The following is a 24,410-nucleotide window of genomic DNA, read 5'->3' as shown; positions in this document are numbered from 1 at the left end:
ACATATATATTTTTAGATTTTTAATATTTAGGTTTAAAATATTAATATTTAAGTTTATGACGTCACCTATTGTTTGCATATATGGTCAAAATACCTATATCTTGGTGAACGTTTAGACACAACCTTATAAAAACAAAAAAACTTTGGACTACACCACGGTTTGAGGAGTACCGATTAAAAGTGAAATAACAATGTCGAATCCAGTATATAACCGGTTGTTGCCTGTGTGTAGCCTATAATAATTTAGGCTATTTTCAAACAATACGCTTACTTTTTTGTATGAACTAGATTCTTCTTCTCGGGGTTTTTTGTTTTTATCGAAATGTACGTTATATTTATTGCACGTAGGGCCCGTCGTATGCCTATATATAATATATTTTGTAAGAACCTTGTTTTGAAGATTAGAAGAGCCTAAGCTCAAAAACACTGACGTCCAGCATCATTTTTGCAATACTAAATATTAACAGAGTGAAGCGACTCGGTGCAGAGTTCAATAACGACGCGTTTATTAGCGGCCTTACCCCTTTGCAGTCATAGTTATGCACGTAGAACGCGTAAGAAAGACAGTAGATGACCGGTTCCCTCATTTACCCTGAGGGGGTGGGTCAGATTAATGAGTCATCATTTATATAATTGCCAAGATGAATCGACCACACTCCTTCAAGATTTGAGATGGCCTGTCTTTGTGAGGCCAGACAGGTCCAATTCTTTCCTTTAGTTCAGATACATGAACAGTCAATTTTGCTGTCTCAGTATTTTCTCTCTGCACTAGGCAGTACTGGGTGATACTGGTTTTTATTCGATTGTGCGACTATACTTATTGGCGAAAAGATTTCTAAAATGCACAGGAAATATTGACGTAGATATTCTTACGATTTTCAATAATAAATCACGTGACAACAAGGCGTGGTCTAAACCTTTTTCTCTCGACTCTTATAGACGGAAATAATATTTTTGTCCCAATATGGCTTGAACAAAAGCGCTTCGATCTACATTGCGACGTAACTGGCGTTCGATTCTAAAAATACCGGATTGTTGACAATAAGACGAATTTCAAAACAAAGCGCTCACATTAAACGGATATACGTCACATCACATACAGCTCTGACGCATAAAAATTGGTGTAACAAGGCATTCGTTGCAAACTCTAGCAAGAGATATCGGCAATCGAATTTAAACAAAAACTTTCCGTGACGCAACATTAAGGCGATAAATAATTTGATGTGCTGACGTGTTGCGACAACCCAAGCATGTCTCTACATACGCGACTAAACGCTAAATCGATGTATTTTTATTGAACTTTTGTCGATTTTAAGCTTTTAATTTGGTGAAAATTCTAAGAGTAAAATTTTTTGAACCTGTTTTCGAACTGGAAGTAAAACGAATAATTCGAACTAGAAGTGAACGAAACATTTGCACGTCCGTCGAAACTTAGCCGAACCCAAACTGTCAAAAAAGTTCAGCATGCCGCCTCATTATAATTTAATTGAAAGTTTTAATAACGAGTTAGAATATGGCAAAGTTTGTGAAATATTATATGCAAATTTTATTTTATTGTAATTTTTTCCATCAGCTCATAGGCCTACGCTACTTGTAAAGAAAGTGCACTAGAAAACAATAATTTATCTATTTTTATCATGCCTTTTTATATAAAAGAATAAATATAATTTTTCGAGTCGTAAGAGATAAGCTCACTGTGTTTGCTATACAAACTGCAAATCCACCAATACTTCAGATAACTGACAAAAAACGTGATAAAACCAACAACAATAGCACAAAAGATCACGGCAAAACATTGCCCATTCTCAAGAAATACGACGTTTTTTAATGTTTAGAGGTTGCATTAAGTATAAGGTTGATGTTGAATTATAATTTTTACTGAAATATTCATTAACCCAACCGGGAACACAAACAGATTCTTGAAAAAAACAAACCTAAACCGTAAAAGTTAAACGGCTTGACTCAATGTAGTAAAACATATTTTTGTTGTAATCGGGTTTGAAAAATTTGCTAAAAAACGAACACTATTATGATGAAATTACAATGGTACAAAAAACCTGCAGTGTAACGCCCACGATTTTATTACATTTATACCAATATTAATCTTAGACGGCGAAAATCACTCTTGTCCTATTTATTATTTGCAGTATTACTGATCGAAAAAACAACTTTTCATGCTGGATTCGAGTTTTCTAGAGTTTCGGCAATGCAAATCATAGCATTTTTGAAACAATGTAAAAACCTATTGGGTAATCCCCTTTGCACTGGGATCCCTTTACACCCGATCAGTTAAAAATTAGTGCATTTCTAAGCAAAAAGGTCTACGACAGGGGTCGGCAACCTACGGCCCGCCGATGTAATTCATTCGGTCCGCCGCCTCTTTGACAAATTAGACACGAGTCTATTTCACATACTTTTTTACAATTTTAACTACGTAATTGCGTCTTGGTGTGTATACGTTTTGATGCTGCCTTTTCAACTAGATCAGCGATTTTTTACAGTGCCACGCGTGGAAGGCTGACAAGTGCGTAGCGCAAAAACGGAAAACGTATTAAAAGTAGGCCTATTGAAAATATTTTTTTATCATTATTTATTTTCGGCAATGTAATAAAAACTTGCAAATATATTCAAAAAAATACTGGTATACCTAAAAAACTGCGCTCGCTTCGCTCGACAGGTGCGCCTTGACTTAAAACGGTTAACAGACACTGAGCTAGAAGAACTTTAAATGTTATCGCGTTACCTCAAAATGGTTTTATTATACACTTTGTATTAGTATAGCTTAGTATGAATGACGACGTGTGAACTCGAATTTTAAACCAAACAAACGCCTTTTTTTTGCGCTTTGCGTTAACGGGAGAGGAGTTAATTTTAAGTGTAATTTTTTGTTACTTTAAGTTTTAAGAGCTTTTCTGCAGGGTTGATCCGTTCACCCCATCCGTCAGAAATCAGTGCAGTTCTAAGCAAAAAGGTCTACGACAATCAGTGCATTCAAAGGATCAAAAAGTCCGACTTTTAGACCTTGAGGTCCTGGCAATGCACTGATTTGGACCTTTAGGTAAACTCCCGGCGTAGATAAAATGAAAATATTCGCTGAAAATTCACAAAAGATTACAAAAAGTGTGAGATGGCATTAATAACACTTGACCCACCCTAACCCAAACGCGAACCCGAACCCAAATAAAGTGCGTTAATGTAATAATTATTTGAATGCTGGATAAAAAAACAAACTTTCGTTGGGCATAAGATAGTTTGACGTCCATGGTATATAGCAGCGGTTCCCAAACTGGGGTCCGCGGACCAAATGGGGTCCGTACAGCAGTTTCAGAGGTTTCGCAAGGGTAAATAGTCTTTTAAGTTTTTAAACATTTGTCTATGTTTTAAACATTATCTGTCATCTTTATTGTCTTTAGTTTTGCTTTATTATTCGATCATAGCGTGTTTTATGATGTCTATTGTGACATCATAAAGCATCTATTATGCTGTACTACCTGCTATCAGCGAATCGTTCGCATTAGTTAGAACAGGCTGGTCCAAACCCAGTTGCAATTTCAGCCAAATTGATCTGGTTAATTAACCCTTTTTGCGCGAAATGACAACGTTTTGTAATTTAGCGATTGGGAAGTATGCAACATCTCTTTTACGTGAACATTCTACGCTTATAAAATGCAGTCTTCTAATTAAAATTTTTGTCAAATACGCAAATTTTTCGCGCTTTGCGCACACCAGTTTTCCCAGTCTCCTAACATTCGATTTTATTTGCGCACAAGTTCGACGACAGAAGCAAGTTTCTGGAGCGTATCTGTCTTTCGATGCTACTTTGTGACGTTAAACATTTCATGCCTCGACCAAACGAAAAACGTTGATCCGCTCCTGGTACGCATTTAGCCTACTTTATGTAGCCCGCAAAGAATATGCATGAAATATTGTGGCCCGCGATGCAGTCAACCGTGAACCACCCTGAGTTAGAAGGTTGTTACATTAGGAAGAATCGTGACTGCACTAGTGTATTACAAGAAATATGGGTCAACTGACCCTTGAAATTTTATAGGGCCGCGAAATATCAAAATAATTGCAACGGGTCCGCCAGGCAAAATTTTTAGAAAAGTTTGGGAACCGCTGGTATATAGGATTGTTACGTCACAAAATGAGATATTGGGGCCTAAAGCGTTTATGTAATTATTGATTCAACGCACATTATTTGGGTTCGGGTGCTGTTTAGCGTTTGGGTTTAGGTGGGCCAAGTATTATTAAACTTAATCTTTTGAAGCACATTGTTAAGTCAAATTAGTGCGTTGTCTGAGACCTCAAAGTCTAAAAGTCGGACTTTTTGATCCTTTAGATGCAATAATTTTCGTAGACCTTTTTGCTTAGAAATGCACTAATTTCTAACGGATCGGGTGGCAGCAGGCAGCTGTAGATTTTTCACACCAGAAGCTACCGGCACATAAAATTTCAAACAAAATTTAACTGCAAAATAAACATATTCTTAGATCTTGAATTTTTCGAAAAATTTGTGCTGGGTGGCTTTTGGTTGTTACAACTAGCAGTATTTTAGAGATGTTGTTTGTGAATTATTTAACTATTTGCCTATATGTGTATATCTGTCTTATTTCTAATCTTAAGATCCTTTACTTTAAACTGCGTTAACATTTTTGCTAGCCAAAATTACTTAACCAAAATTGACTGTAAACATCATACGTTAACATTTTTAAACAATAACTAACAAGAGGCACTGTGAATAAAAACATTAGTTATGTAATAAGTACTTCATAGTTTACATTAGGAAAGTTACAAGCAAGAAAAAAAAATTGAAATGAGATATTAGGTATGTATTCTAGGTTTATTCTACAAATGTTTCGCTGGCAACCCTACCTATTATCCATTGTGGAAAGAATGGCAAGTGCACCCGCGAGTTTTTTTCAACCTTTTAAAAGTGCACCCTGAAAAAATTCTGAACTGCACCCCAAATATGTAAAACGCATGCACGTCAGACGTTTACAGTGTAATAAATGCATCAGAAAATCATAAAGTGCACCAGGAAAATCGAAAATGCACCCGAGGTGTACTTTTTTGACCTTTGTTACACCCGGTCACACGGATTTTTTCGGACGTGCACCTGCGAGATCTCGTCAAAATCTGCCATACTTTCCAGACTGGCCTATTATTATATGGTAGTTGTACATTTTTATTTCGTTTGTTTATGTATACTAATAAGCAAGCAACTCCCTTTTTTGTTTCTGTTGTGTCATTGTTAGCGGTGTTCTTTTAATAGCTATATGAATTTGTATTGTTTGTGGGACTGTTCTAAAATCCTACCAAAACGAGTTGTTAAAAATGAAATTGCAGGGAAGAAATATTAAAGGGAGAATATCTATATTAATGAGACCTCACCCACCCAAAAGTTAACTCTCACCCTAACATAAATAATTGTAGCGATTTTAACCCCCTGGAAGATAATGTGGTAGAATTCTAACCAGCACCGTTTTTTTGTCAATAAACAGAATTCCATAGGTCAGTGATTCCCAAACTTTTTTTCTCGCGTACCATTTTGAGATTTTGTACAGTGTTCATGTACCACCTAAATTAGGCCTACATCTGACTAGAATATCTTAAATTATAACTATTTTAGCATAAAGATAAGAAGAAGACATAAAATCCAAAAATAAAACAAAACACAGTAAAAAGTTTTAATGCGATGGATATTAGAGCCAGGCTGTCAAAGTCAGCGCACCTCTGTGTAATAGAGAAAACAGGTGTAATTGGAACTAAATTTCTTGTTTAAACAACCCAGTATAAAGGGCAGATTTTTTGACGAAATTATATTTCATACAAACTACACATTGCGCAAGGGCTTCTCAATTGTTAGTCATGAGCTACAAACCCGTACTTTATGTAAGCCTGACTGTACTTTCGTTTAGACATGTTCATGAATTTTTAACAAAATTTAGTTCTCTCACTATTCCTTATTTTAAAAGAAATTACAGTAGTTCAATATGATAGAAATATCAATAAACAAACAACAACACTACACTGGTGCTATCAGTTCATTATTATTACATACATATTAAACCAGCTAACAATTAGCGTTTTATTATGTTGAACAAGATAAGTGTTACGTCATAAACGTGCGAAACCAAAGGTAACTAAAACGACATTAGAAATTACCTAAGCTGAAAATTTAAAAAGTTGAAAGTTTTCGCAAATTTATACGTATGCTGAAGTTATTCGCGTACCACCTGAAAGACTCTCGCGTACCACCGGTGGTACACGTACCACAGTTTGGGAACCACTGCCATAGGTAAACTCTTCTATTGTGTAACTCTATATTATTAGCTTAACTTAGTGTAATGGTCTTGTTCTAACTGAAATAAGTAAAATGTTATTAGAAAAAGTTATTTTGTTGTTAAGTATTTTAGTGCCAAGTTATTTCAGTACCACTGGTTTAACAAGAAGTGGATGTGAAACAGGTTTCTGATATAATTTTGAAAGAAGACTTGTTTTAGAGATAAATGATAGCAATGGTCAATCATATTTAAATTGCTAAATGTTTTGCAAAATACCACACAGAAAGATGTGCGAAAGACTACTTAATGTCCATAAATTGTTGTGCTTGCTGTTTCTCTAAATTAATCTACTGATATATTAACACTATTTTTTATCAAATTTTTATGAAAGTTCTATCTTTTGTAAGAGATTTTCACCAATATGATTGGCAAAAACTGCTGGTTTTCCTTTATTTGAATACTCCGCCAACATAATGTCCATAAAAGGCACGTGTACCATCTGTACAGACTTCTTCGACAAAGAGAAGGACATCAGTGTAACCAACTGTGGACACATTTTCCATGCTTATTGTTTAGGTCAGTGGCTTAAACTAAAAAAAACTTGCCCACAATGCCGTGCACCAACTTCCAACAAACAAATTGTACAAAAGATTTTTATCAATTATTCAGAACAATGTGAAAAATCATTAGATGTTTTTGACATAAAAAATAAACTTGATGAATCAGAATGTTGTATTTCTAAGTTGAAACTTGAGAACAAAATATTGAACGACAATATTAAAACGATTGAAGTATCCAAAGACAAGTTTCAGTCTAAAGCTAAGGCAATTAAAAAAGAACTTGACACTGAGCGCAACACAATTCAAATTTTGCGGGCTGATATGGAAGTTATGCAGAAAGAAGTAGCTGATGCTAGAAAGTTAAAGGACGAAGTTCTGCGTTTACGAAAACGTTTAAATCTAGTTGAAAAAATTGAAGTAGTCTTGCATGGTCAAAAAGCAGATGTGGATGAAATGCTTGAAAAATATACAGGATCATCTGGAAAGGCTTCAACAGAGTGCAAGCAGCTTGGAGTATTTTGTGTTGCCCTAAAACAGGAATTTGAAACTATAAAACAGTCAAGAAATCAAATTGCGGTGAGTTTGTCTAAATCAAAAAAAGATCTTCATCGGAAAGAGGAATTACTTCTAAGTAAAGTTTCACAAATTGAAAACTTGGAGTTGAGCATTTGTAATTTTCAAAAAAATGAGGATGCACTGACAACTGAAAATGCAAGTTTGAAAAAAAAGCTTAGTGCTCTTCATACTGCTATTAATTCACCATCTGACACAAAAAGTTCTGCTGTAAGCAGGTTAATTGCAGAAAGCCCTGCCCCAGAATTCCTCACCCCCCTCCAAAGTAATACTGTTGGTGCAAAACGCAGTAGCCAATTGGGACAGCCTATAAGAATGAAGAAGCCCCGTCTTAGTAGTTCTTTTGATGAAAAATATGATAGTGATGACACTACCACACATTCAAAACCATATGCTTTTGGTGAAAATACAGGATCCACCATTAGTAGTCCAGCATCAATCAAAATGAGAAATCATTGTCAAGAACTTGGATTGAACTTCGTTAACACTACTTCAAAACATTCAAAGTTGTCAAATAATAAAGAGAATTATAAGAATATTACCGCATTGCAAAGAAGTAAGTTAATACAATCCAAAGCTCCGAAAGCTCTTAGTTGTGTCTATGATGGACTTGGCGGTCACCAAAGGTCATCCCTCCTACAACCAAATCGTCCAAGTTTAAAAACGGCAACAGCTAAATTTTCTAGTTTAAATACAAACTTTGATGCAACAACAACGTTGACAAAGAATAAATTAAATAGGTTGAAAAGAATTGCGCGAAAATAGATATTGATGTTTGTTTACCTATTAAAGCAATTTATATATTTCAATTAAAATATTTATATATTGCCTTGTTGCCATCTTAACAAAAATAAATATTTTACAAAAGCTTGGATTACCCCTGAGAAAAACCTAAATAACACAAACTTGCATGTCAACACTTGTTTTCATGATTTTATGTTTTTTTGTGTCTTACAACTGTGATGGACTTATTACATATATGTGTTGGTGATTGTGTGTATCTTATTGCTTAATATAATTTTTTTGATCATAAAAATACTGCCAACATTACAATGTTTTTGCTACTTTAAGAATGGACAACTAGAGTATAGTTACCTAAATCTCTAAACAAAATAATGACACTTGAAATTGAGTCTGCGGATGTGATTCGACTGGTTGAACAGTATCTCAAAGAGAGCAACCTGCTGAGAACATTGCAAACTTTGCAGGTACATTACAAACCTAATCAAATAAAGGCGCTATAGCAAGACTTTGCTTAGTTAGAGACCGCTGGCTTAGTTTAAATAATTTGTTTGTAAATCTTCTTCAGCTTTTTTACAAATCTTTTGTGGCTTCTGATAGCTCTATGGTCATGACAAAACTCAATTCTTAATTTCTTCTTTTGGAATATTGTGTCATTTTAATTTTGTATTATAAAGACTTACATTTAGTATGCAAATCATTGCATGTGGCCTAAAATATGTTATTTGGGAAGCCCTTGTGTACTGCAACGTTTGCTAAATTTCACAGTTTTTTGTATTAAATTCTATGCTACGCCTAAATACGATTCCTGGTAGGTGTATCTAAACAAGAGCATGTCTAAAGTGAAAAATAAGTCAAATAGTTTTTGTGCAAATCCTAGTCTGGTTTGACCAAAATTTGCCAGTTGCTTAAACGTGTGAGCCATCATTTCTATTCAATAGTATTTAATACTTATTTTATTTGTATTGTTGTAAATAAGTATTTCAATTAATTTTTTTCTCTAGTGAACTTTTTTTTTATTCTAGGAAGAATCAACAGTTTCTTTGAACACCGTTGACAGTGTTGATGGTTTTGTTTCTGACATCAACAATGGCCATTGGGATACCGTTTTACAGGTAAAATCATACATATTAATATCTAATATATATTTTTCACAGTGGTGTATCCTTTTTCGTTCTATGTCAAGCTCTTCAAAGTGCTGTCTAATGCCAAATTTATCTAGAGAAACCTTTGGACCATCTTTATTAATGAATTCCATAGTGTGTTAGCATCCAAAAGTACAGACAACTTTTTTTTTGTTTGTATTTTTGTATAGCACGTTATCAACAGTATCAACACCTGAATAACAGTACCCCGAAAGCCATCGCAGACTCACCGAATCTGTTGATCTATGATGCAAGCAAAGCAGACTAGAAAAACAACACACGGTCCCGGCTTGACCAGAGGTCGTGAGTTCGAACCTCACTGCAGGCTAGTTGTTTTTCTAGTCTGCTCTGCTTGCATCATAGATCAACAGATTCGGTTAGTCTGCAATGGCTTTCGGTGTACTAATTATACGTAAGCCGTAGTCGTTGGTCAAAAAGCAGCTTTAAGGGCCAGATCTCAGCTATTAACACACATATGTGTGAATGTTTCATTGAACACCTGAATAACACTTTTTAATTTTTCTAAGATCAACCATAACTGAAGCCCAATCAGTCACCATACGGACTATGTGATTCTATAGGCTCAAGCCAAAATCTTTTAACTTCGCCGTAATTAAATTGAGTGCATTTTCACTCTTCATTGACCCTTTTACTCTTGCCATCCTAAGGCACTGGACAGCAGCCTTACGTACATGTAAATTTAAGAACATTTCCATTCACTTAGTAAACCGTTCTCAGTAACTTACTTTTTTAACTTTTTTTAAGAAAGGTTGTGGCTTGCTTTGCATTGATTGTAGATGTATAGTACTTGTATTTTACCAGAAAATAACTTTCAGTATAACTGACACAAGTTTCCTTACTGATCTCTTTCTATTAGTCTCTTTCCAAACACTCGATTCAGACATTTTGCAATTTAATTTAACTATAAAATTATACTTAAATTTACAAAGTTAAAAAAAATATATTAACTTTAATGGCATAAAGTCAGACAATTTATAATTAACAAAACCACTTTCACACATTCTGTTTAACTAGCATCTATCAAGTTCTTTCATTAAACATGTTGCGCAACGTTTATTTGTACGTCACAAATCCACTGTCTACGCTACAAGTTACATTTGTGTAACAAATAAGACACAGCCCAGCTTAAGTGTAATATCGCATTTACTAGCAAGCCTAATGTAGGTTCTATAATTATAGTCCTTTTTTAAAAATCAAATTAATTAAAAACTTGTGTAAGAGAAAAATTAGTTTTGAAGTTAGTAGGTTATTAATTACTTACTTGAAACCACCCCTATCTTTCACCCTTGGTTCATAAATTATATAGCTCGTATCACTCTGTATGTGGTATTTCCAAGTTTTAAACATTGCTTTCTTGAAGGATGTGATACAAAACCTATTTGCAAAACATCACAAATGTCACTTACATGTATATAGTTATATATGTGAATTTATGGAATAATTTGCGTTGTTTCTTTACAGATAATCCAATCACTTAAACTTCCAGACAAGGCACTAGTAGACTTGTATGAACAAATTGTTCTTGAACTTATTGAACTTCGTGAACTGGGAGCAGCAAGATCGCTACTTCGTCAAACTGACCCTATGACTGCCCTCAAACATTCACAATCAGAGAGATATGTCCATCTGGAACATTTGTTAGCAAGGTCTTACTTTGATCCAAGAGAAGCTTACCCTGATGGTTCCACCAAAGAAAAAAGAAGGGCTGCCATTGCTCATTCATTAGCGAAAGAAGTAAGACAATATGTCAATTTAAAAAATATAAAGTACATATTTCTTATATTAGATTTACCTAAATGTGTTATTTTTAGGTAAGCGTTGTTCCACCCTCCCGCTTAATGGCATTACTTGGTCAAGCATTAAAGTGGCAGCAACACCAGGGCCTTTTGCCTCCTGGATCCACTATTGATTTATTTCGTGGGAAAGCTGCAACAATTCGAGAAGAAGAAGATGAAAAATACCCGACACAGATTAGCAAAACTATTAAATTTGGTGAAAAGTCACATGTAGAATGTGCGAAGTTTTCTCCTGATGGCCAATATTTGGTAACTGGAAGGTATGATTGTAATTTTTGTGCTGGGTCCGAAGCAGTTTCACTGTTCAAACCTAATGGATACCAACTGGCACAGCAAAACCTAATGATCATACATTGTTATTCAGCAAGTAACAATCCTTCTATACCTGTATAACTAAGGCCTAAGTAAAATAGGTTGATATTAGAGAGATTGTGCTTACACGTGTAAGTTATATGGCAAATAACAGAATAGCCAGTGTACATAACCACATAAAATATCCATGCAAAGTACATTTAGGCATACATTCATGTTGTTACATTTTAAGAAGTTGTTCTACAATACCATTGCCATAATGTGGTGAATTTATAGATTTTCAAACAATTAAAATAACTAAACTAAATTAGATTAGTGAAAATGAATACCCATTTCGCTGGCCCATTTTTTTTAGTGGGGTGAGGCTTTGTGTCCTTAGTTATTGTTATATTATACTTAAATTGATACCAAGTTGGAACCTTGGTATGACATAGATTAGGTAAAAAGAGAAAAATAAACTGTACGTTTATATTAAGTGTTGATGGCTTTATTGAAGTTTGGAACTTTGTTACTGGAAAAATTCGCAAAGATCTTAACTTTCAAGCCCAAGACAAGTTTATGATGATGGAAGAAGCAGTTTTGTGTATTGGTTTCAGTCGTGACAGTGAAATGTTAGCTTCTGGAGACCAGGGAGGGAAAATTAAAGTAAGCTACCATTGCATTTGTTTTTAATAAGTAATTATTTTATCTCAAAATTTATTGTTAGGCCTTTTAAATCTTTGGTGTTCAGTTAGCCTGTCCACGTGGACCAATCAAAAAGTGTCTTTTTCAAAGAAGGTCGGCTAAAAAAGTTTGCTTATGTGTTCAGTGGTATTTTCACATGTCTGTTTTGAACTGTTGCCGCACTGGACAAGTTCATGGATGTTGTTTTTATTTGCACTGCTGTTGTCTGTTTGCATTCAACTATCCACCATGGCCTATGGTTGGTTACTTTTAAAACATACTGCAAGCCAGGGGCTTATCCAGAAAATCAAAAAGAGGGTGTCCCGAGTTTTCAACTTTGGGATTTCCCCTATTTTCCCCGTATGAATAATGACGTCATAAAATAGTGACGGTATGACATCATAAAATAGAAAAAACACAATCAGACACAGGCAATTTACCAGACGCAAAGCAAACACTGCGTCAAAACCGCGTAGTGTGCAATCTTTAACTTCAGTCGAAAAACTAAACTAAGACCGTGAAATATGTGCGATTGATTTTCGTAAAATGGTGTTTTGACTATTAGCAGCGCAGTTGCCTAAGTCCAATGTAGGCGGCCACGCTAAACTACAAGTACTTCTTTCGCCACCTGCAATTTACTAAACCAAGATCGTTTTTCCCGGGTGTTATTATGCCACTGTTAGCGCAACATATGCGCCGAGCAGTGTGACAAGTCAGCAAAATAATCGCCCATTATGCATGCTAATTTTGCTTAGCAAAAAAAACTACTGTGTATACTTAACCACATTACTACATTACTGTGTATAATAATAATGTTTGTAGCAGTATTTTACAGAAATTTTTATTATTATTTAAGGGGCTTGAGCACCCCAAGATTCACCTAGGGGTACTTAGAGCATCCTAAGCACCCAAAGCCCAGCATCTATGCATGTACTACCAAGGGAATTCTCCTTTACAGCGCATTTATTTGTTTGTCTTCTCTTAACCATATTTAGGAGTAGGCCTTCCGCTCGCAGTAAACAGCAACAGTTTTTTTTTCTTAGATTTAAGTGTCTTAGCGACGCTTTAGCATCTGACTAACCGAATGACTGGCGGACAAATCTTGACAAATATATAGATAGATTTATTCTTGATTAAATGCCCTAGTTTCTCTAGCTATCATTTTGTTTACCTTTTTTGGTATGCTTACAGAGCATTTCAAGGTTTCCAGCTATCAATTTGTGTAACTTTTTTGGTATGCTTGACAGAGCATTTCAAGCTATTGTTTTTAATATTTTTCATCGTTTTAAAATTTTCAGGTTTGGAAGACGACAACTGGACAATGCTTGCGGAGATTTGAAAAGGCACATTCCAAAGGTGTAACAACTGTAACATTTTCAAGAGATGGAACCCAGGTCAGAACTAATCAATGCATAGTATTAGGTTCTAATTTTCCGGGTATGTTTGGTTAAGATTTTGTAGTAATCTTCAATTTCCACAATGTTTAACTTTTTACAGGTTTTAAGTGCATCTTTTGATCAAACCATACGAATTCATGGACTAAAATCGGGAAAAACATTAAAGGAAATTAGAGGCCATCACTCTTTTGTAAATGAAGCCATTTTCGTTGCTGATGGACATCATATTATAAGTGCTTCATCAGATGGAAATGTTAAGGTGATCTGCACTAATAAATTATAGTTTATACTAGTCTAGTAAGTTTAATTCTTTGATTTTCAGGCTTACTACGCTATAGCAACCGTATATTGTTATTTAATATAATTAAACTTCTTAATTTAGATTTGGAATGTTAAATCTACTGAATGTGTCAATACATTTAAATCTCTGGGAGCAGGCCAACAGGACGTCACAGTTCATAGCGTCCATTTGCTTTCAAAAAACCAAGAGCACTTTGTTGTTTGCAACCGATCTAATACTGTCTCAATAATGAATATGCAGGTTTGAACTTATATATTTAAAACAAAAATATTGCTATATTTTTTAAACAATTTTTTTAAAATAGAAAGTTAGTAGCATTTATCAGTATCACATTGTTATTTATGAATATATGCTGTGTATTTTTTTTTCCACAATATCTCCAAACACATTTTTAAAATGTAGTGAGTTATATATTTAGAAATATGATTTTATACTGCGATTCTACTTTTACATTATTATAACCGAAAAATGTAACTATGTTTAATTATTTTAATCGGTCATTGTCAAAACACATTCCACCATTATCGTGTTTACTTTTTAAGATTTACACATCGCTTTAATATCCGCTATTTTTTTGTACTCAGGGACAAATTGTCCGATCGTTCAGCTCCGGAAAGCGAGATGGCGGTGACTTCGTATGCGCAACAGTTTCTCCTCGTGGTGATTGGATTTACTGTATTGGAGAAGATAAGGTTACTCCATAATAACATTACCGCCATCAGTGCTGTATGTTTGTTAAAACAAAAAAAGTTCGCAAACTGTGAATTGTAATTTACATATCGTAGGTGCTCTACTGCTTTTCAACTACGAGTGGAAAATTGGAGAGAACTTTAACTGTCCACGACGGAGATGTTATCGGCATATGTCACCACCCACACAACAACCTGATGGCCACCTACTCAGAAGACGGATTGTTGCGTCTTTGGAAGCCATAATTTTTGACTTGTTGCTGGTATTATCAGCCACCTTTGGGAATGTTTTAATTACCTCGCGAGAGATAAAACTTGAAAAACGACAAACACTTGTTTGAACGCCCCACGAAAAGCATCAGTTTTGTATCGTTTGCTATACAAAATATGTAGATGGGTGTAAGTTTCCCTAATAAAAACTGTGTATCCAAGTAATCTAACAAAAACGTTTAGAAGTACTGGCATCCAAGAATGGAGTTAGAAAAATATCGGACAAAAAGTTTTTAAAATCGTTGATATGAAATACATGGGAATTGTGCCATGCCTAGCTTTTAGTACTATATGCCAAATTCATCAAATTGAAAGTTTAATCCATGGCATATTTTCCGTCTTTTATTGTGCGAAACTTTTATATGTGCCTAATACACAGTGGCCAACCCGTTTGAGAACAACATGCGTCTCTTTACCAGGGTTAATCTTACGTTGGGATTAAACTTCATACTTTTTAGGATGTACAGTGTCGGATTCATTTGCTTTCGGTAGCGATTATTGTAGGTTGTGCGAGAACTTTAAGTGAATAAAATTTAGACGCTTCGACAGTGTAATGACAATCCTATATTGTGAATAACAACTCCCGGTTATGAAGCCCACAATATATTGTTATATACTGTGCAGTATTTACAATAAATATTGTTGAGCAATTTTATGTGTGTGTGTATGAGAAAGGGATATTGTTTTCTACCTGTGTGTAAGGTGCAGCTCTTTGAGCTTAGGAAAATAAGAAATGCGCAATTTGCTCGATCATACTTAACTTAAAGTTGCTTGTTTATTGAAATTAACACCTCTCCAACCTAAAATTAAAAAAAAACGAACTGCGCATATTTCATTTATATGCTGATTTTGTTTATTCTAGTGCAGTGGTTTTTAACTGGGGTCCGCGGTCCTTTGGGGGTTCGCGATACAATTTTCTGGGATGCGAAGCACCTAACAAAAATCAGCAGGACGCTCCTAAAGAAGACAATTCGGCGCTGGTCGAGAATCCTACCACAACGTCCATTATTTGGGTTAGGGTGGGTCGAGTATTATTATTAAACAATGAATATACCGTAAAACGTGGTGATTCGGGACTAGCGGGTAAATAGGGACAAAAACGGTATAAGTTTTTATGTTGTTGAAAAGTAAGTTTATTGTACTTTTTTTTTTAATTTTTCTTTTGTTGTGCACGTACTATTAGATATACTAGCTGTATATAGTGCATTCGTTAGCGTTACAATGCTAAATACGGTATCAACAAAACCAAACATAGCCGAGGTGATAGCAAAGAAGCAAGTGCACCCATCCCTTTGATACCATTAAAAAACGTGTTATTTTGTGTTTTTATTTACGTGCATATTTTTAAGGGGCCATAAGCAATTTGAAAAATTGCTAGGGGACTGTTGCGTATTTAAAAAAAACGTTTGAGAACCACTGCTCTATCGTGTCAAAGAAAGATAATTTAAAACTAAAAAAATCATATTCAAAACTTCATAGGCGCAATATCGCGATTTTTTCATCCCATAGGCGTAGCCAGGGGGGGTCTGAGGTGCCATGGCCTCCCCCAAAATTTAGAAATATTCTACTCTTAATAATTTGTTTTCACAAAAGTCGATCACAGGCATGTCACACCTTAAATTGTCATGCATTGTTACGTTACAAACGATGTAGTTAATATAACGTTTGCTATACAATAATGTAGTTTTACTACTTCATTCAGTTTTTGCTCTTTGAGTGGTATTTGTGTATTACGTTTGTAGAGGTTGGTTGATATGAGAATCATTAATTGTCTTTTGTGCCTCGGTGTATCAACCTCACGACTACAATGTAGATACTGCATTCATATAGAATTGTTCATTGTCTCTGCTTCTAACATACGAGCACTTCAATTGGTTCCTTCAGTAACAGACAACACTTTATTCGATACGGATCTTATTCAAATATAATGAATGAATGAATGAATGATGTCAAATCATATAACGCAAGCTTATAAAGAGGTTTAGAAGAGATCTATATAAAGAAGGCAAGACGTACATACGCAATAAAATAGTTATTTGTTTTAATAAAATACGTAGGCATCACGTGGCAAAGGGGGGTTCCAGCTAAGCTTTTTCTCTCGACTCTAATATTTTTGTCCCAATATGGCTTCAACAAAAACCCTGACTCCATATCAACAATCGACAAAGCCACGTAACTGGCCAAACCCGAATTGTTGACAATAAGGCGAATTTCAAAACATGCGTTAACATTAAACGGATGTACGTCAGAAACCGCACAGCCTAACTCAGTGGAAATTTGTGTTAGAAGGCTTACTTTGCAAATCTTGCTAGAAATGTCGGCAATGGATTTTTACCGTTGTTTTCCATGACGAAACATTAAACGGCGATAACAGCGATAAAAACAATTCTCTGTGATAAATAACAATGTGATGACGTGTCGCTACACGTTAACACTCAGTCAGTTGCCGCTCGAAACGGTTTGCTCGCATTGTTATTTGTGTTCGTTACGGCAATTAATACAATGACAAAAGCGAAACAAAAAATTCCAACTTTTTGGCCCTCCCCCCAAATTTTCGCCTGGCTACGCCACTGCTTCATCCTAGCAACATCCAGCCAAAGGGATTTGACATTGGTCACTGCCCAAGTTAGGACCTTCATTATTATAAATAGATTTATCACACCTTTCCAACGAAACTTGTGTTGTTGTGCAAAGACAGTTGTGGAAGTAGCGGTCGTGCTTCGAATGTTTAGATTAGCAAGGATGCTAGTCCCAGAGCAAGAATGTCCAACCTTTTAACAGACTGGGCCGCAAATTACCACTTTAAAATTTTCGAAGGGCCGCAAAACCCATTAAATTAAAGGGGGTGACGTCATAAGTTACGTCATTTCGTGACGTCATAAAATAACTTAACTTATAAACATCCGTTCTTCGAGAGTGAACTCATGCGCAAATATTCAAGTAAATGTCAGCCTTATCGCGCGAAGCGCTACAAATTGAGTTTACATGCCGTATCATGTCGTGCTACGACACCTTGCTTAATAACGATGGCTGCACAATCGTTCGATGGATGTTAAAATGCGGCGTTAGACTCAATTATAGTCTCAGAAAAAATATGAGATTTGGCCTTCATCAACTACAGCACGTTCTACACGTTTTCATGATAGTCGATACAATTGTTTTGAATAAAGGCTACTAAAAGTGAGAATAATGGTGGGCCGCACGTAAGTATCAGGCGGGCCGCGGGTTGGACATCCCTGTCCTAGAGAATCAATGTTGTGTGAGAGTCGAGGTGATTTGCCTGTTATTTACTCAAACGATCAGGTGTCATTGTGTGATAAAAATGAGACAGCTTTGTCTAAAAATATAAGTTGGGAGTTTTGGACTCCTGACACTAAAAAATCGCAAAGACATACATTGAACTCTGTGAATCGTAGTGGCTCTAAAACAATCCGTAGTTTGTTGAAGTTTTACAATTGTTTTTTTGTGCAAAGCGCTTTGGGGCTGAATATATTGTTTTCGTAAAACGGACAAAAAGAAGTTCAATCATGCGCCTTACTTCGACGACATTTTACTCGTTAAATGAACGCTGTGTTTTTAGTGTTACGTAAAACTGTAATGCAACAAGTTTAGAACGTCATACGTGACGTAGAAACAACGTTGATTGCTGACGTCAGAGTTAACTTCTTTTAGACAAATTTCGATGTAACTTAACATTTTATTACGTTATTTTGTAAGATTGAAAACAAAAAGCATGATGCAAAGAATTTTACAACGTCTTAATGACGTACAAACAACGTTGTATCTTCAAAACTAACGTTTTGGGGGCGACGTTTTACAATGGTATACCGTTTTGGCGGGCCACAATGCAACCGGATCAGAACATCAAAGGTGACGTACAAACTAGGTTTATCACTGACTTCGAAGCTATTTTGTACGTTATTTCGAACGGTATGTTAACGATTTTTTCTCAACGTTGCGACAAACCACAATTGAACCAACTTAGGACGTCATACGTGACGTAGAAACAACTTTGATTTTCTGACGTCAAAGCTTACTTATTTGAGGCCATTTTATATGTCATTTTCAACGTTTTAGTAACGTTTTTTTGTGATGTTGCTTCAACCTGCAATGCAACTAAGTAACAACGTCATACGTGACGTAAACAAAGTTGAATTCTGACGCCGAAGTAAACTTCTTTGAGAACATTTTGTATGTCATTTAAGCAATAACGTTATTTTTTTTTTCGTTTCGACTAACCACAATACAGCCAAGTTTGCAACGTCATAAGTGACGTACAAACAACTTACTTACTGGCGTAATAACGAACGCCGCTTGGCAACTTTGGACGTAATTTTGAATGTTTTGTAATTCTATTAGTCTACTTAACTTTCAACAAACCACAATGCGACCTGATTAGAACGTTAAAGTTGACGTACGGACAATGCTCATTTCTAACATCGTATATCAGAGGGTAGCCGAACTAACTTATTTTAAACGCCTTTCCAAAGTTTTATTAACGCTGTTTTTTTTTGACAAGCCACATTAGACCCCGATTAAGAATTTATACCTGAAGTGAAAACATCATTAATTAGTTTACTTACGTCGAAACTAACTAATTTTGGACCAATTGTAATGTAACTTCAAACGTTTTTTTAAGTTATTTCTCAACGTTTCGATAAGCTGAAATACAAGAAAATCAAAATGTCATATGTATGCGTCGACTACAGCAATAAATTAAATGAGAAGGACGTACAATATAAATTGTTATTTCTAGTGTGTTCTGATTTACTTTTTTAGCAAAGATAAAGAAGCATATTTAGTTATGCTGAGAATAACGAGCTGATTTAATTCGATAAATTATATTAGTAAAGGTAACATTTCCTTAAAATGAAACAAATGGCATAAAAAAGTAGCCTAATATTCGTGTCCATCGCTGTAAACGCGGTTTCCTGTGATGGGAAGAATACGGCTTCCCGCTCCTTCATCTTCGCAAAAAAGCTCGCCCCTCGCGATATGCTTTTTCAACGACGCGTGAATTCCCATTTTACAGTAAAAACACTGGCAGCAGGTTTGACGGACCCTAACGTATTTTTTACATAAATTTACCGTAAGTGTTTTTACTGTTTTATTCACTAAAAATAACAGGTTAAAGCACTGTACATTTACTGGATTTATTCAGTTAATATTTACGTGTTTTTACCGTACTATTTACGGCAAAAACCCTAGTTAATTTACGTAAGCCACTGGCAGCAGTTTTTACGATTCAAACGTATTTTTACTATACTGCGTAATAGACAGTAAAATACGTACACCGTAAAAGTTGTACACAGTAACAAATACGAAATACACAACACAGCCGTCCTCATAATGCTGCAGTAGTTACAACATGGCTGCAAGTGCAATAAAGAAATCATCACATGAGTCAAAGTAGAGCTTTTCCACTTCAACTTTATACTGGTAGCAGCTGATGTATCCCCTAAAACAGATACAATTATCATACTTAAAAAACAACACATAAAAAAACTCTAAACTGTTGATGAGCTTGCAGAGAAACGACGCATGTCTGTTTGTGCTTGTAATTATAGCGGGTCGCCTGGTAAAGTGTTAAATATTTCTCATTTCCTTTCGTGGCCGTTCTGGCAAAGCTAGCCGACATTCGACTCAGCTAATCTCCATCGCAGTCGCTCTTGTGCTATATAGTGTCACGCTGCTGTTGGATTAAAGACTACAGTCAACTGATGCATGCCTTACATTGAAAGCGAGCTATGCTAAATTATGTGAATGTACAATAAATCTATAAGCGACCTGACAGTATGCACTTTGAAATGCTATGACAGTTTGTTTAGTTTCGATTTAGTGGAGTTCAGATAGCACGGTGGTCATGTCTCACCTGTTGAAATATACAAGCTATTATCTAATTCTAAAACAACAAATTTTTGCAGCAAAAAGTACATAAGTACAAAACTTCTAGTTGTTTGCAAAATTCGTTAATGGTGACAATTAATTTACAGTTTCCCAAAACCCTTTAATTATCTATCATAAAATATATACATATATCACAGTGTGCTTACATACCAATGATTATAATGCATGGATTTGGGTTGATTTGAGTTTCTTCAAGAGGTTGGTCACCCTTCAAATACAAAAACAGGCAGCGTTTATGTTTATTTTTTTTCATTTTCTACAGTTGCTATAAATATGGTACTGTTCTCATCCTTTTTGTCTTTGTGATCACACTTTTAATTAAAAGCAAGCATGCCACAATATTTGGCACAAAAAACACCTCCTTATATTAAATGATGAGTTGTATGGCCACATCTTTGCCCTATTTTGGGTTTGTGCAAACCTTTTCGACCAAGGGTCACATTGGCATGGGGGAAAATGTTAAGGGATTCAATTGTTAAAAAATATAGTTCCAAGGAGTCTTAAAACCAAATTTAATCATTTACCCAATTTACAGACCTCTTCGAGGTTACGAAAAAAGCATTTCAATGTGAGCTGCCATTTAGAAGTCAGCTGTACTTATGTATTACATTTTAAAATGTAGCCAATTTTTGTTGGTGTTTTTTTTGCGAAGTTTGTTACACACAATTAACATTTTATAAAAATAATTGTGTGTGGTTGGACAAAAATATTTGGTTGGCCACACATTGTACAACCAATGAATCAAGTTCTACTGTGGGGTAATGTCAATAACCCAATTTTGAGATTGGTATTTTTTTTTCAGCATTCTGTCTGTCATATGTTTTCTATTGGTAAATCTTGCATGATAACAATCTGGACAACTTTGACTCCAGGTTAAGAACCACTGTAGGCTAATTTGTTTTATGGACCTGCTCAAATCACATGAAAGAAAAAACATAAAATTGCATTTACTGTAAAATATTTGACAATTGCAGATTCATCTTCATCGAAATAAGAAGTTAGTAATGACAATATTTTGGACGATTTGGGCAAATTATTTTCTGTTTCTGCACATTCCAGTTTTCTTTTTTTGATGGCTGCTGCAACCACTTTTAGTTTTGTTACTGACTTCAGTTTTTTAATGAGCAAAAACATTAAATATGATTAATTCATGTGTAATAATATTTCACATATTGAAAAAAAATTATTACAAATAAATTAATACAACAATAGCTTTTGTCTTAGTTGCAATTTCTGACAATAAAAAAACATTGGTACTTACGAATACACTTCTCTACTTTGTTTAGACATCTCTTGTGGTAGGTACAGTTTTGCATCTGATTTTATATCCTTTTCAAAGATGCTGCTTTAAGTGCTGAATAACTTGTTTCATTGAATCAAATCCAGCTTTGGAAATTTCTAATGAACATTCAAAACTACCAATATCTGACATTTTTATTTTATATAAGACTGCATTTTGAAAAAACAAAAAGCATTAACATCTTAGTATTATAGTAAATATCCTATTGGTACTTTTAACTTAAAAACTTACATTGTACTTTTTTAGTTCTAATTACTTAACCCAGTGGTTCTCAAATTTTTTTGTTGCGACGCCTCTGGAAAAGTTTTCTGGACTTGCGACGCACCCGAAAGGAAAAGTTAATGAGAAAACTTGTTATTTAAGTTGTTTTATTGATACAACAACAAAAAGCAATGTATATTATTGAATGTGGCGTGTGGGCTTGTTTGATTTTACAAAGTTCATTGAATCTTGAGAGAATTTTTAAAATTACCACACACATTTCTTTCTGTGTTAATTCGTGATTGATATTTGCTTTTATCACCGCCAAGGCAGAAAATCCTGCTTCACATAAATATAGGGCTACCATATTTTCAGCACCCAAAAAGAGGACACTTTTTTGCCTGTAAGTAAAACGAAAGTAGAATTGTTACGTTTGAGGAAATAGCCATATTCACAAGTAATGCATTCAGCTTTGAAATCCATACGTCCTTTTCTGAAACAAGGATACTTCTGGCGTAGCTCATCAGTAAACAGAGTTTCGGCGTTTTAATTTATAGCTTATTTTGCTTTATGGTTGTCTATATCTAAATAATAATAAAGAAAAATAAAAGCATCTGCTGAAAACCACCTGTATGCCAGTGGTTCTTAACCTGACCTTTTTCCAGCCGCGCCCACCTTTGGTAATTTTTCTATGTCTTGCGCTTCCCCTCCCCCACCTACGAAAAGCAATTCGGTATTTTCAGTTAAACATTACTGAGAAAACGTAAAAATAGTGATTTTCTTGTCGGTCGCGCAAAAAAAAAAAATTGAGCTTAATTGGTTGAATTGGCGCTAAACTGTAAATTCAGGAGGTAAAAATAGTTCGAACGGTGGGTGAGTTTTGTCGTTTATCTATAAGTTAGCAAAATTGTATTTAAATATGGCCGGTACCCGGTATACCTTTGATGATATAAAAACATGCAATGGCACTCAAAGAGACTTTGTGCTAAAAAAGTTGACAAACGTAGAAAAACAAGATTCGCGCCGAACGCGAAAATTTTTGGCAGTTCAATATTCAAGTTGACAAAAAAGAGTTTCTACAGCGCTGTAGGAGTGGTGGGCAACCCAACGAAACCATTAGAATCATTGCATGAAATTTAACTTAGAGCTCGCGCCCCACGGTTAAGAACCGCTGTTATACACTTAACTAGACAAGCTTCTGTAAGAAATAAGAACATAGCCACTAGGCCTCCAAAACTTTTATACCTTTGCTTTATTAATGGGCCTTTTTAGATGTGAGGTTCTGTTGCCATTTTTCTGGCGCAATGTTTGTAAAAACAATCAAGAAGGTAGGGCTGGTAGGGCAATTTGTTGGAAAACCTGTTTTAAACCAGCAATTAAGCATGTTTCATGGATACAGTATATTTTTAGGAATAAATACAACGTCTCGCCTAAAATTCTTGTTAAAAGTATAAGCAAGTAACTCCAAATGCGAAAAGAGGACATTTGAACATTTTTGAGCGTCCTCGGATGACCATTCAGTTTTCTTGAGAAAAGAGGACAAATCCTCCTAAAAGAGGAAATATAGTAGCCCTACATAAATACGACATGGCGAATGGGATAATAATTCGTAGTGCTTTCTGCACCAAAGCTGGATAATCGGCATTCATTGAAATCCAAAAAGTTTGCCGATTTCCTGAATTAAACATCCTTTTCAGGGAATTGTCACAGGAATCGTCAATGTAGGCTTTTTTTTCTTGTGCAGCAAAAAAGATGTAGTAGGTTGGACACGAATCCATTCGTAGTTGGAAAAAATTTTGGGGAAGGCTTTTAAAAATTACGACTCGAGCTTGGACAAATGTTGCCCAAATATGCTTTGCAAATTTAAAGGCAGCGTCATACTTTTCTTTTCAAGCAAATTGGACAATATTAGAGTATTGAGAGCTTCCAGACAGGTTTGCTTCGTCATAAGCTAACTTGAAATTAAACCAACGATAGGCGTTGATTAAACAATGTTACTGCTGTATAAAAGGCTATTGTTGCGTAACAATACATTATTAATAAACATGGAAGGAATCAAAACTTTTAAACAGTTAAATCAAATCTATTAAACAGCACTTAAAGAACAATTTAGTCCAACTGATTTTCGAAAAAAGTTATAAAACTACACTTAACCTCATTTTATAAAATATCTGAGTCAGGCAACGAAACGGAACTATTCTGCGACGCCCTTGGGAAATTGAAACGACGCACCAGGGCGTCGCGACG

General features: G+C 35.1%; 2 protein-coding genes across 2 annotated transcripts; both read left to right on the top strand.

Annotated features, from left to right (window-relative positions):
- The first annotated feature begins 5,253 nt into the window (after positions 1–5,253).
- Positions 5,254–8,185, top strand: LOC146132977 (E3 ubiquitin-protein ligase TRAIP-like). The gene has a single exon (XM_083397558.1). It carries the CDS (start codon positions 6,761–6,763, stop codon positions 8,183–8,185), a length of 1,425 nt encoding a protein of 474 aa, XP_083253684.1. The 5' UTR covers positions 5,254–6,760.
- Positions 8,186–8,487: 302 nt separating this feature from the next.
- On the top strand, positions 8,488–15,399 carry LOC146132976 (WD40 repeat-containing protein SMU1-like). The gene is made up of 10 exons (XM_083397557.1): positions 8,488–8,628; positions 9,187–9,276; positions 10,789–11,061; positions 11,139–11,383; positions 11,912–12,080; positions 13,397–13,492; positions 13,596–13,754; positions 13,878–14,036; positions 14,381–14,488; positions 14,582–15,399. The coding sequence occupies exons 1-10, from the start codon at positions 8,536–8,538 to the stop codon at positions 14,729–14,731; spliced, it is 1,542 nt and encodes a 513-aa protein (XP_083253683.1). The 5' UTR covers positions 8,488–8,535; the 3' UTR covers positions 14,732–15,399.
- Positions 15,400–24,410: the final 9,011 nt, after the last annotated feature.

This window comes from Ascidiella aspersa, chromosome 9 (genome assembly GCF_963924565.1).
Source record: "Ascidiella aspersa chromosome 9, kaAscAspe10.2, whole genome shotgun sequence".
NCBI lineage: Eukaryota > Metazoa > Chordata > Ascidiacea > Phlebobranchia > Ascidiidae > Ascidiella > Ascidiella aspersa.
This window is presented reverse-complemented; position numbering and strand designations above follow the sequence as displayed.

What these genes read in the sequence shown, in the direction of transcription:
- LOC146132977 (XM_083397558.1), top strand. Translation starts at nt 6,761, where the DNA reads ATGTCCATAAAAGGCACGTGTACCATCTGTACAGACTTCTTCGACAAA.
- LOC146132976 (XM_083397557.1), top strand. Translation starts at nt 8,536, where the DNA reads ATGACACTTGAAATTGAGTCTGCGGATGTGATTCGACTGGTTGAACAG. An exon ending in GAACATTGCAAACTTTGCAG is followed by an intron (nt 8,629 to 9,186) that starts GTACATTACAAA and finishes TTTTTATTCTAG; the next exon opens with GAAGAATCAACAGTTTCTTT. An exon ending in CTCATTCATTAGCGAAAGAA is followed by an intron (nt 11,062 to 11,138) that starts GTAAGACAATAT and finishes TGTTATTTTTAG; the next exon opens with GTAAGCGTTGTTCCACCCTC.